Source organism: Topomyia yanbarensis, chromosome 2, assembly GCF_030247195.1.
Source record: "Topomyia yanbarensis strain Yona2022 chromosome 2, ASM3024719v1, whole genome shotgun sequence".
In the NCBI taxonomy this organism is placed as follows: Eukaryota; Metazoa; Arthropoda; class Insecta; order Diptera; family Culicidae; genus Topomyia; species Topomyia yanbarensis.
The window spans coordinates 430,036,162-430,050,779 of NC_080671.1; the positions used below are offsets into that span (position 1 = coordinate 430,036,162).

The following is a 14,618-nucleotide window of genomic DNA, read 5'->3' on the forward strand; positions in this document are numbered from 1 at the left end:
AGACCACTCGGCTTGAACCACGGTTTTAAACCCCTCTGTCCGATATGGCATACAGCATAACATTTCTTTTAAATATATGCTTAAACTTATATTTTACTTCGGGGTGTGTGGCCGACTTGTCGCTGGAATAGTACCTGTCATTTCCTGGAATGTGGGTGTTCGAGAGCAGCATGAACGACTCGCGGTAGGTGTTCGTCATCCACCGGCACTGCGATTCCACGATCGCTATCTGCTCGTCCGTGTCGTCGGGGGACCGAGTCTTCTTCCGACAGATGATGTCCTCCATCTTGAGGGCTCGGTGAATCAAGGTCGGCATCACGCAAACTCGTTTCGTCCTTGTTGTAGAACAGCTTTTTCAACACTTCCTTCTTCTTCTTCGTCATTATCTTCGCCGGCCTTCCGCTCCACGCTCCGGGATGCCAGGATCTGGTAAAGTGTATTCACGGGCACGTGTTCGTCTCGAAAGTGGTCTATCGTAAACTTTTTTCCACGATGGCCAAGTGTTTCGTAAAACCGCACAACACGCTCGCGGAGTACTTGCTGTTTCGACGCCATCGCCGATTGAACTGATAGCACCCGAGCGAAAAGAAACATGTCTCCTATTTATAGTGAGTTCAGAGAGCAAAGAATTTACGATCTTTTCCTTAATTAAAGAAAGGTATTGAAATCATTCTCATTTTTTATTGAACACCCGTTATATTTCTAATTATCGAGTTTTCGCTTTATTCGCTCTGCTCCAGAGTACGACAAACAAAACTTAATACACTCGAAGCTCTCAATTGTACCATCCGATGCCTTTTTTCATTTCTCGATAGTACCTCGTTATTTCTTTTCCCAGCTTACTTTTTTTACATGGAAATTGAAAAGCGAAAGAGGCGTTCGTATGCACGTACCATATTAATGAGCTGTAGTCTGTTTGCAACAACATTTGTCAATCGAACAAATCGAACCGATTCCAGTAGTGGACCAAACTCTGGCCGCTATCAATGTCGATAATGCAATTATTCCGGGATCCGAAAAATTTCCTTTAGTACCTACTTCTAAGAAAACACATCGAAGTTTTGGCGATTCTGCTTCTTCTAGAGTTCTCTTGCAAGTGGCAGTTTTTCGTTTTACTGGAAATCAATTTCATAGAAAAGAAAATGGCGAAACAACAACTGTCGTGGAATAACCTTATTGAGCGCTTTCTCGAGCTGGTAAACCCCTTTAGGATCAATACCAGTTCTTAATCAGTCTAATTTTCCATCTCAATCGGATCGGAAGCTACAATCGCGCTTCTTGTTAACAGTGCAGTGAATCAAACGAACGTTTCTACATACAGTCTGCTGTTTATATGTACCGCGCCAGTAAAGCAATCGAAAAATAACAGTTGTCCCAAGCCAGTGTGGAAAATAATACACCGTTACTTTCATTGATGCCGTATCGATCGTTTGTTTTAAAATGAATTTTTAAATTTGTAATTTGAAGCTCAGCAGCAAAATTTAAACAATATTCGATATAGTACAGTGGTCGTTTGTCCAATCCGCCCTTCTGTTCGCGAAGTGGAACAATTAATAAAAGCGCATACTCATAATGCGGTACTGATAGCATTTAAAACTTTGGCCATGGCGACAAGTTTGGCTATGGGAAACAACATGCAACACGTCGTTGCACATGACAATGTTAGAATCAAGATACCCGTTTAGATTGACGATGATAAGACTGGTGTGCGTCTGCACGATCTATCCCCGCGTACAATCAATAAATTCACTATTAAGTACGATTCAGACGATACATCAGCTTCCGTCAACGTCAACGGAACGTCACCGTTCCGTCAGGATAAGTTTAATACTTTTCTCTTGTGCCCGTTCACACATGCCGTACGTCAAAACGTTCCGTGCCGTTGATGTTGTGTGTGAATGCCTCCATTTAACTGCATGTAACTTATCCTGACGGAACGGTGACGTTCCGTTGACGTTGACGGAAGCTGATGTATCGTCTGAATCGTACTTTAATGTCGAAGTAATGCCGTAAGGTAGTGCCGGGGAGGAATCAGGTTCTGGGCAAGAGCAGTGGTTTTAGCGGGTCGGGTGATGGCAGCCCAAACCCGTTCCCTGAGACATTGGGGTTTTTGTATATTTTTCCTCACTCAGGGTTTTCCTGAAATTTTTTTACTGCTCTCTAAAAAAAACCTGTTTTAATCCACCTAGAGGTGCAATTGTGCCTTTCTCATTTCTCCAAACTATGATTTAATAGCTGGTTCGTACAATATAACATTATGGAAATGTCTTTCATTCTTATTACACTTGGTAAGTATATATAAGAGCACGTTTTTGCATTCATCGCGGTATCGGTTTGAATCAGAGTTTTCTATGTGATTGCACTCCACAACCCGTAACTCCGGAGCCGGAAGTCGGATGGAGATGGAATTTAATATCAGTTTCCGGGGACGCAACACCTTTCATTTGAGACTAAGTTGATCAAATCGGTCTAGCCATTTTCGAGAAACCAATATAACCGTTATTCTGAATTTGGATACTTCAGGATCCGTCGATGGTGGCCAGTGTGGCCAAAGAGACTTTGAATGACTGTTGGGGACCTAGATCTACAAATTCAACAGTTGTGTTTACATTTTGGAAAAAAATCACCTTTTTACATTCATCGCAGAATTCGTTAGAATCGGGATTTGCTGCGTGATCATACGTATCACCCTGTAATTCAGGAACCAGAACTCGGATCCACACAAAATTCAACAGCAGCTGATGGACCTTTCATTTAAAATTAAGTTTGTCAAAATCGGTTCAGAAAATTCCGAGAAACCGATGTGGACAAATCAACAAATTTTGTTTTGTAACCATACTCTTCAACTCGTCATCCGGAACAAGATGTCGGTTGAAAATGAAATTCAATAGCAACCTATGGGAATATTATACCTTTCATTTGAATCTTAGTTTGTAAAAATCGGTTCAGCCATCTCCGAGAAACCGTTGTGGACATTTTGTTAACAAATCCGCACATACACACACATACTTACATACATACATACATACATACATACATACATACACACAGATATCTTGCGATCTCGGCGAACTGAGTCGAATGTTATATGAGACTCGGCCCTCCGGGCCTCGGTTAGTAAGTCGGTTTTTGGAGCAATTGCATAACCTTTCTATATGAGAAAGGCAAAGGAATAATATTTAATTAGCTTAATAAGCATGAGTTCAATGTTATCTTCATGTGATTATAATTTGGAAAGGTTGGTGGAATGGGTTTGAACGTGTAGGGAATGGGGAATTAGTAGAGTGGAAGTGGAGGATGCGTCAGAAATCCTTCATCTTATTTCGGTATACGAGGTGGATGAAGAAAATGCGGGCGTGAGGGTGGTCCATGGGGAGGGGAGTGATGAAGGAGGGAAGTGTAAGGGCAAGGCGGGGGAAGGGGCGGCGACGAAATACTCAGTCCAGTTAAAAAGTGTCCAACCAGCGAATCACGACTGTATAATGTCACGTCATCTAGTCTGTCCAATTCTATGAAAAATCATCCTACGTTATATTGGAGAATTTCGCATTGAATCCGCTTCTGTATCTTCCTAATCTTCTTTTTGTCTCCTAGGTCCGAAGCGGATCAATCTAGAAAAACTCTAGTAAGAGAACTGCGGAGAGAAAAACAGCATTTTTGGCAACGTATGCCCCAGCATTGTATGGCAACACGTCAAATGTTATAAGGATAGGCAATGTTCGATTGGATTCGTTTTTTGACAGTTAAACGCGAATCCAATCGATCCAAAATGGAGTCTCCGCAGTTCTCTTTCCAGAGTTTTTCTGGATCAATCGACTATTAATGGTAAACATACTAGCAGCATTAGTCCTTACTCACAAATATTTTTCCCTACAACTGTGCTGTTTCACCTTCATCTTATAACAGAATTCGATTATGCTTGTTCTAGTCAGTATCCGTATTCATTACTATATGGATCAGGCTAATCCTCATTTTTTCTATTATCATTATGCTGAGTAGCTAGAAAAGTGAAGCCATTTTAGGGTTTCACAAAAAGAATCTCTGCCTATCAAGGACATAAATATTTATTCATGATTCCCCATAAGGTTTGCTCGAACCGAATGTCCATTTGGTTCGACTCAAACAAACCACACCGACTCGAAAGGGCTGCATACCATTTAAACCAATTTTCCCCTTAGGGAGTAAAGAGCATTTGCTAGCATTCGCCTGCTTAGCTGAACACAAGGTTCGATTTCAGTAGGTTTCATCAGCAAACAGAATTTCTTCACCTACGGGACATCGTAAGGTAGAAGTCGTTTAGTGTGTTCACAAGTAGTGTTTCCAATTTTGGACGTCAGCCCGGTGCATTGGTTAAGTGCCGTGGTTCTGAACAGACGAAATACCTGGACTAATACTGCTTATCATTTCTAAGAGACGGTTCCCACCCAGGCGAATTGATATATCGTTTACCATCCAGCCATGCAGACATCCGAACTAATGAGAATGGACCATGACAGTCGAAGGTCACAGGCCCAGCGCCATTTCGTACAGTTCCTGAAATTAGATGTGTGTTAGTACTACTTACAGATTTCATTGCAATGATAGTAAGTGTCTCATTTCTTTCGCATTTCGACACCGTCAGTCGACCGTATGATAGAAGAGATCTGTTTCGTCGAATCCTCAGTTTCCGTCGGAACTCGTATATCGTTCAAGGAGTTCTGCTGACTCGAATAGCAACTATCTCAAGCGAGAAAGACAGTATTTATCACTTTAAGCATATTCCTTAATCCTATAATCAACTAAGGCTGTCTGCCGATTCTAATGCAGAAACGCTAAAGATGTGAATAAGTCAGACAACCTTTATTTGACTCCCTACACAGCTTATGTGATATATTCACTAATGCAAATATTACCAAGTACTTTTCAGCGTAGTATCTTGATCAACTCGAAGCAGTTAACGAATTATAAAATGTATAAATATAATATTCTTATTTTAAAGTCATTCCGCTTCTTCGATTGATCATTTCCAATGATTGCCATCGGCTCAGGCACTTTTGTGTTTCAGGCATTCACTAACTCACAATCGAAAAGTGCCTCAACCAACCCGGCACATTTTAATACATGAGATGAGTCATCATTAGGCTAGAAAATGTTAGTTTGAACTGTTGCATTAAGCAATCTTTATTCATTGTCGCAACAAATACGAATGGAAATAGTCGAAGTACATAATCTTGAGCTGGTATCGTCTTTGGATCAGTATCGCTGTTAATTTATTCGAAACTGCCATTTTCATATGGATTTTTCAACATTAAAGTAACTCGAATCCAAAAACGAAACCAGCATTACTGTGTAAGTTTTGTCCCATTAATTTGTATTATTAAGCCATACTGACGAACGCCAAAATTTTTTTTGTTATTAATGCCATCACCAAGTCTTTATCCGATAGTTTATCATTAACCAAGTTAAACAGATTAACCTATTTGCATTGGATTGGTACTCGAAACCAAAAAAAAGAACTGTTGCTTGTGCAATATTCGACAATAAGACTATAAGGTTGAGGTGTTCGGGATCTTCTCTAGCTATAAATTAATTGATTAGTAATTGGAGACAATTACTAAAAAGATTTCGTGCAATTCCTGACAAGAGTTAATTCATTATTGTGTGCTTTAGTGATTTTAAAATCACCTATCTACGTATAACGTAAAAATGCAACGTACGCGGGACTATTCCTACTTACTTCAGCAGAGCAACTAGAAAGTTTATTGGATCCATACGATATGTTAGTAATATTTTAGAGTTTTTAATAATTATGTGTTTCGTCGTTTACCTTTAAATATTTCAACATTTTATTTTAAAGTAGTTATTTGACCATAAATATGTCATAGAAGATTAGGTTTCTTTTTTTTTAATATTCACTATGGAAGCGCGACATTTGCGGCCTTGATTAGGTTTTATAACAGTAAATAAAATTTGTTTGGTTTTGTATCAAAAATATCCTTTTTTTAAGGAATCAAACATTGTGTGTACAAAAGTCGAAAGTCTTTTGAAAATTAAAGCTTTTCGGTGTGTGGTTTCAACTTACCCTAAATCTACGCATGAAAGAAGCAGGGGACCATTGCCCGATTGTAGATAGTTTCATATGTTTCTACGTATCTATAAACCTGAAACGCTAGAAAAGCTGAATGTTTTTAGGAGTTTCCGAAATGCGTGGCATTTTATCTACCAAAACTGATTGTCTAGTGAGTTTCTGCTTTACTGAAAACATTACTAGGTTTGGTCGATTGTTATAAAAGTTTGGAAGAAAATGCAAACTACCATTCTAGGATTAATCAAAAGCAATGCTTTGCGGATTGTTTTGCCTTCCGTGCACGATCTTATTTTATATCTCACAACCACTGTCCATGTGTTGATTACTACTAAACTACATTGATTTATACATATATCGGTAAATTGAAATCTGTATCAAGCTCCTAGCCGGCTATACGGTCGTTTAAAGCTATGTGGTTGAACAACTATTCTTCGATTAGTTGAGCAGAATGAGTATCCCAATCTGCTAATTAAGTGCGTACTTAAGCACCTTCCCGAGGTACTCGATTGTGATGAACAAAGATCGGGCATCTTTTGGATCTCGCCTACAAATGAACTTACCTTTGATGACCTGACCCTCCTCTACCGCTATCGGCTCTTCGACGTAGAATAATGTCTGCTTCCAGTGCGTTGGCTTTGTGTACGGCGAGGTGGAAAACTCCACGTGCTCGGGCAGTTCGAAAAACGTGTCAAAGTAACCGACCAGGGCAGTCAGTTTGCATTTTCGTTTGACGACAAGCTCGAAATTGTAGCTGAAGTTTGGACAATCCACATCTACCTCCATCAGATCGAAATTAGCGATGATATTCGCATTGGTTATGACATGTTCCGGTTTGCATACTTCTACGGTTGCTTCCCGTAGCACCTCCTTCTTCATGCACGACATATCAAACCCGTAAACATTTTTCCAGAAACCAATAAACTCGTCATGACGTTCTCTGTCTCCATAACCAACCAAGCTCAAGTTACATCTATTAGGTAGAATAAAACCTCCCTCTTTAAGGTATTGTTTCCTAGCGTAGATTACACTATCCATCATTCCTTCGAACAACAAAAAGTAACCCATCCACTCCGACACAATTATGTCAAACTTCTCGACTGGCAGTTCACTATCCTCCAGACGACCTTTCACAAACTTGATATTTTCGATTTTGTTTCGCCGAACGATATCCATCGCCTGGTAGATAATATCCGATTGATCGACCGAAATTACCTCCTTCGCGCCTGCCTTAGCGGCAAACATGGACAATATAGCAGTACCACACCCCAAATCAAGTACGGTCTTCTCTCGAAAAATGTCTCCGTTATTCATGATTGCATCCCGGTAGCTGGCCGTGCGAACATAATCCTGAAAGAAAAACGCTAACTCTTATTTCCCACCGACATACATCAATCCCACTACTTACGCTAAGCATATCGTGGTGAATTCCGAAATGCGAATAGGTATTAAAATAACTCTGATCGTCCTCTACAGCCACGGTGCTAACACAATGCTTCAATTCCTCCCTAATTTGTGCAATTTTGTCATTCGAACATTTTTTCTTCCCAGCAACATTCTGTTCACTTTGCTGCTCCAAAAGATTTCTAAAACTCTCCTTCATCTTCTCAATATCACTGGCGGCATGCTGAAGTAAGTTCTCCTTCTCCCTCAGTTGCGCCGTTAATTCGTTGATAATTCCATGCAACTTCCTGTACTGATCCGTAGTCAACGTAATCGTCTCCCCGATATCGTTGCCATTTTCCTTAACTCCACCACCATCACCACCGGTACCATTCCCATTCAGCAAAATCTCGTCCAGCTCGTCCAGATCAAACATTAGCCAGGTTTCGTTCTCGACTGGTTTCAAGTACTTATCGTCCAACCAGAACACACTGCGTTCGCTCTTAAAAACTGCAGGATCCGGTTTTTCCAAACGAATATAATTGATCATCTTTATGTACGAATACTCATCCAGATGAAACCTTCGACGGACTTCCGCTAAATCGAACTCGTGCCGTTCCCGAGCATGCCGGATGGCGGTCGTCATAGTGGGAGAAATCTGCTCGCAGAACAGACACCGCACTGGTTCGTTCTGTTCTTCTGCAATCTCCCACTCATCAGCTTCCTCTTCCTCACCGTTTGAATCACCACCCATTTCCATTTCACAAAGGGGTGGACAATCTAAGATTCAGAAATGAAACACTTTGATAGTAGATTCCTATGTTCATACAACTTACCGTCATCCGACATTGTAAATCGATCGTTGAAACAATTTCAGTGCACTGGTTCGTGAGCTAATTTTTATGATTAAAAAATAACTATTTAGCTCTGAAAGTAGAAAAATTATGCAGCTAAGAAAAAAATACAGGACACGCGAAAAACGAATCCCTTACGGAAGACCGTGAGGAACAAAACATGCGCGCGGTAGGGAAATCGACTTTTGACGTTTAGATCGTGGTGCTGGCATTTTTACAGCCTCCTGAAATCCATAGATCTCATATCGCAAAATTTTAGATGCTATACACTGAGGTAAAAACTATCCAGCTTCTCACGTGCCATAATGACGGTCTAAATTGCTTAGTTCGTAATACGTTTAATTGCTTTTTTCGACAATAATCGTTGACGCTGTTCACAGTAACGCCCAGTTGAGGATGTCAAGTGTTCATTGAATAAACATCCAACGCATTGGACTAATGTAGGATGACTTCAACGACACGACTAGACACTTGCATTCTAAAAGTGTATCGCAAATATGACTACCCCCAGACCCTGTTCACTTTGACAAAATTCAGTCTTCAGTTCAGTAACGCCATCGAACGAGTTCACATAGAACTAATCAGCTGCCCATTTCACACACCCACGCTACTGAAGAGTAAGGCGTGTGCATATGCGAGAGCTATCATTTTTTTCTGTTCTTCGCTTCAATGCACACGGCGCATTTGAGAATGTCGTTCTGTTCGCACCGACATGAAAACGAAGAGAATGGCAGATAAAACGAAATCATCAAAGGGGCCGCTCATAAACCACGTAGACTCATAGAAGAGACGGAGGGGGGGGTCTAGCGTCTAGCAAAAGTCTACGTTTGTCTACGAGGGGGGAGGGGGGAGGTCTTTGAAAAAGTCTACGTAGACTTTTATTTTTTGTTATTCTCGTATTACTAATTATAAATGGGATTCAAAGAGAGTTGTATTCAAAATATCGGTCTATTCAGCTAGGTGTATTTATGCAGACACTTCAAAGCTAGTACACTATTGAGGTAATTACTCGTTAAGCGACCACTCAACCCAGCACCCACGATTTTTTTATGGACAACCTCACACGTTGATGTTTCTTGCGTATATTTTGATATAGTTTTGATCTAGGACGGAGGAGAATGACCCTTAGGGTTAAATTTTCAATAATAAACAACATCTAACTGTTATGTATAACAGTTTCGAAAAATAACATTTTTATCAGTGTAATAATAGTTTCATGAAAGCGTAACGATAAGTAACGCATTCAGAAGGTAAATAGAATAAACGTCAGCGAGAAGCTGATTATTCTTATTCGAGACGTGAAGCAAAGCAGTTTGGTTTTTTTATTAGTGCGATAGCCGAAGTCCTAAATTTCCCATACGATCCGCCTTTGTCAGCCTGGATTGGATCAGCCATCTTCAACCGAGGAGACTCCGGATAAGTGGTAGAGGTAAGCTGGTGTCTTCCAGAGCCTAGGGATCGGTAAACTTACAGTGGCGACGGGAAAAAAGTGTTAGTTTTCATATTGGCTTTAATTGCCAAGATACAAAAAAAAACGCATTTAGAAATAAAAATTGTCCACGCGGGACATTCTTTTGTTCTCTTTATATAGCAGTGTGGTCTTTATATAATCGTGCCAGTGGCATCACATTTTGGGGCTTTCATAGTGCACATTGTAAGTAGGGTGGTTCCAAAATAGTGATTTTAAAAATAATAAAGTGAAACAAAAAAAAATATATAAAATTAAAACGCCATTTTCTTTGAAGGCGTAGGTTTCAAACTCTTTTGTTTTAATAGACGTATTGTTTTATTAACAAAGAAAAAAAACCTGAATATAAAAGGTACTAAGAGTGTTCTTTCTCTTTTAAGATAAAACAAAGGTTTGCTTTGGATTCAACTGACACATGCGAAGTACGGAAGCCGCCAAAGGGTGAAAGCATTTAAAAGCAGGACTCAACAAAGGTTACAAAAAAATTTAAAAAGGGAAGCTGCAGCTAATTGGCTGATCCTAAAACAAAAGGGCATAATCAAGGTGAGCCACAATTTTTCTAATACAATTTTAAATATTTATCGCGATTCTAATTTTGATGCTTGGGAATATTGTCGATTTTTTATTCGTTTCATATATATTTAAATTTTATTGATTTTAAATGGCTCAAATGAGCATCTCAATCGAACCTTTCCGCAAAGGATGTTCCTTTACGGAATGGGCGGAGAGATTAGATTATTTTTTTATTGTTAATAAGGTACCAGAGGATGACAAAAAGGCTCATTTTATTGCCTTGTCTGGACCAGCTGTTTATACAGAATTAAAATTAATTTATCCCAATAGCACTTTGAATGCAGCATCTTTTAGTGATATTGTTTCAAAATTAAGAGCACGATTTGATAAAACAGAGTCAGACTTAATACAACGTCTGAAATTTAACAACAGAGCACAGCAGCCGAATGAATCCTTGGAGGATTTCGTTTTAGCTTTAAAGCTCCAAGCTGAATTTTGCTCTTTCGGAAATTTTAAAGAAGCTGCCATTATTGACAGAATTATTTCGGGTGTACGCGACAATGGGTTGCGAAAAAAATTAATTAATGAAAACATGGTATCCCTTGAAGCGACCGAACGTTTTTTGACGACGTGGGAGATGGCGGATACGAACGCCAAAAGTTTCGCAGCAAACGTTCCGGTTGAACAAGACAGAATCGCTTCTCATAGTGATGTGAATAAATACAGCTCTCATTTAAACAAATTAAAAAACGTATACGATTCGGCAAGAAGGCATAATAATTTTTCCAACGAGCAAAGAAATGAAGTTCAGAGAAGTAATGTGAGAAGTCGACTAGGTTATGTCTATAAAAACAAATTCCCTTATAATAAAGATAGTCGTTTCAAGCCAGCAGGGTGGTATGAAAACGAGGACAGGAGGCGGCCTGATTATTCACAGATGATTTGCGATTACTGTGGTGTCAAAGGGCACATAAAAAGAAAGTGTTTCAAGCTAAAGAATACGCAGCGCGGCGGGGTGAAATTCGTTGATGATTTTGAACAAGCAGGATCTAGTCAAGGAGGTTTAAGCGAAATTTTCGGCAGGATGCGAGCGAATGAGTCGGCGAGTGACGAGGAAGATAGAGATACAGGTGATATACAATGCATGCAACTTTCTTATATAAATAACATAAATAACCCTTGCATAGTAAACGTCAAAATTGAACAAAAAATGATACAAATGGAAATAGATTGTGGTTCGTCTGTTTCGGTAATGAGTAAACATCAATACTATTCAAGCTTTAATAAGCCGCTTTTGAAAAGTTTCAAGAAATTGGTTGTCGTTAACGGGAATAAATTGAAAATAGAGGGAGAAGCAAATGTTTTGGTAGAATTCAGAGGTAAACAAGCCCAACTTAAACTGTTGGTTTTGCATTGCGATAATGAATTCATTCCATTGTTTGGGAGAACTTGGTTGGATATTTTTTTCTTGGGTTGGAGACAATATTTTCTGAGCAATGAAATAATTAACAATTTGATTGATACTAACAGTGATGAGATCGCTACAATATTTAAAGAAAAGTATAGTAATGTATTTATACAAAATTTTTCGGAACCAATCAAGGGGTTTGAAGCTGAACTAGTACTGAAAGATGGGAGCCCTATTTTTAAAAAAGCCTATGACGTACCCTACAGACTTAGGGATAAAGTATCTGAATATTTAGACAAGTTAGAACAAGAAAAAGTTATAACACCGGTGAAAACAAGCGAATGGGCTTCTCCGGTGGTTATAGTAATGAAGAAAAATAATGAAATACGATTGGTAATCGATTGCAAAGTATCTATAAATAAATTATTAATTCCAAATACATATCCTTTGCCGACTGCTCAGGATTTGTTTGCCGGTTTGGCGGGGTGTAAAGTATTTTGCTCTTTAGATTTACAAGGTGCTTACACTCAATTGTCTTTATCAAACAGATCAAAAAAATTTATGGTTATTAATACATTAAAGGGATTATACACTTATAATAGACTACCACAAGGAGCCTCGTCTAGCGCCTCAATATTTCAACAAGTGATGGATCAAGTTCTAAATGGAATTGAGAATGTTTGCGTTTATTTAGATGATGTTTTAATAGCGGGTAAAAACCTTGATGATTGTAGACATAAACTTGATTTAGTATTAGAGAAGTTATCCGCTGTGAATATAAAAGTTAACTGGGACAAATGTAAATTTTTTGTGTCTAAATTACCATATTTAGGACACATCATTAGCGATAAAGGGTTATTACCATGCCCTGATAAAATACTAACTATACAGAAAGCAAATGTACCACAAAATGTGACGGAACTCAAATCGTTTTTGGGTTTGATTAACTATTATAATAAGTTTCTGCCTAGACTATCTTCAAAGCTATATCATTTATACAATTTATTAAAAAACAATGTGAAGTTTGTTTGGGATGAAAACTGTGATAAAGCATTTCATGAAAGCAAACATTTACTGCTAAATGCAAACATTTTAGAATTTTTCGACCCATTAAAGCCCATTGTCGTAGTAACAGATGCCTCAGGCTATGGGCTTGGGGGAGTAATAGCACACGACATCGATGGTATAGAAAAACCTATATGCTTTACTTCGTTTTCTTTAAATCCAGCACAAAAAAACTATCCCATTATTCATTTAGAAGCCCTTGCTTTAGTGTGCACAATAAAGAAATTTCATAAGTTTCTTTATGGAAAAAAATTTTTAGTTTATACAGACCATAAACCATTAGTTGGAATTTTCGGAAAAGCGGGTAAAAACTCGATATATGTGACAAGGCTACAAAGATTTATTCTGGAATTATCCATTTATGACTTTGAGATTCACTACAGACCTTCTTCCAAAATGGGGAATGCGGACTTTTGTTCCCGATTTCCGTTGAATGAATATATCCCCAAAGAGTTGGATGAAGAAAGGATAAGGAGTATAAATTTTGGAAAGGAAATCCCCATAGATACGACAGCGATTGCTAACATGACTAAGACTGACGAATTCCTCCAGAAAATAATAAATTACATGCGAAATGGTTGGCCAAATAAACTAGACAACCGCCTTATCAACGTTTTTTCTAATCAGCATGACTTAGAAATTGTTGACGGGTGCCTGTTGTACCAAGACAGAGTAGTGATACCGCAGCAGTTACAAGGCTGTACATTAAAACTCTTACATGCTAACCATGCTGGCATGGTAAAAATGAAACAACTTGCCAGAAAATTAGTGTACTGGTTTGGAATAAATTCCGACATAGAAAAGTATGTGTCGGCTTGTGATGTTTGCAACAGTATGGCCATAGTATATAAACAGAAAATTGAGTCTAAATGGACACCAACTACAAAGCCTTTCAGCAGAATACATATAGACTTTTTCCATCTTTCGTCACACACATTCTTATTAATAGTGGATAGTTTCTCTAAGTGGGTAGAAGTAGAGTGGATGAAGAGAGGCACGGATTGTGCTAAAGTACTAAAAAAATTAGTAGCATTTTTTGCTCGTTTTGGGTTACCAGACGTGCTGGTATCGGACGGCGGTCCTCCTTTTAATTCGTACAGTTTTGTTGATTTCCTAGAAAAACAAGGAATTAAAGTTATGAAAAGCCCACCATATAACCCCTCTAGTAACGGGCAAGCAGAAAGGCTAGTTAGAACAGTGAAGGAAATTTTAAAGAAATTTCTAATGGAACCAGAATTTGCGTATTTGGAATTGGAGGACCTGATTAATATATTTTTAATTAACTATAGAAATAACTGCATGACGAATGATGGTAAATTTCCATCGGAGAAGATTTTCTCATACTCACCTAAAACTTTATTGGACCTTTTACACCCAAAAAAGCATTACAAGCAAAACTTACTAACACCCAAAATCCCAAATGATGCTAAATCTAACAGTCCAAAGTTTAAGGTTACTAAAAACGATCCTTTGGATGAACTGACAACGGGAGATGTGGTTTGGTACAAAAACCACAATCCCCATAATCAGTTCCGGTGGTTGAAGGCAACCTTTATTAAAAAATATTCTCACAATACATTTCAGGTTGCAGTTGGAAACGCAACGTTTATGGCTCATCGGGTGCAACTGAGGATGGCCGATGCGGATAAGTTCGTACGGCCGAACGTTACAGTATCGATCGGTTTCCCAACTGGGAACACGGGAGCAGAGAGCGACGATGAACCATTTTTAGGATTTCCGGATACCACCACTAAGCAAAACAGGAAAAGGAAAGGTGCAGCAGAGGAGTCGGCGGGTGTCGGTCCAAGACGATCAAAGCGCATGCGAATGGCAAAGGCCGATCGAAACTTTGTTTATCCGAAG

The 14,618-nt window shown here is 38.9% G+C and overlaps 1 protein-coding gene across 1 annotated transcript; it reads right to left on the reverse strand.

Moving 5' to 3' along the window:
• Positions 1-5,135: 5,135 nt before the first annotated feature.
• Positions 5,136-8,479, reverse strand: LOC131685372 (uncharacterized). The gene is made up of 3 exons (XM_058969059.1): positions 8,284-8,479; positions 7,473-8,227; positions 5,136-7,414 (listed from the first exon to the last, which is right to left on the reverse strand). Exons 1-3 carry the CDS (start codon positions 8,294-8,296, stop codon positions 6,533-6,535), a joined length of 1,650 nt encoding a protein of 549 aa, XP_058825042.1. The 5' UTR covers positions 8,297-8,479; the 3' UTR covers positions 5,136-6,532.
• Between the last annotated feature and the right edge of the window lie 6,139 nt (positions 8,480-14,618).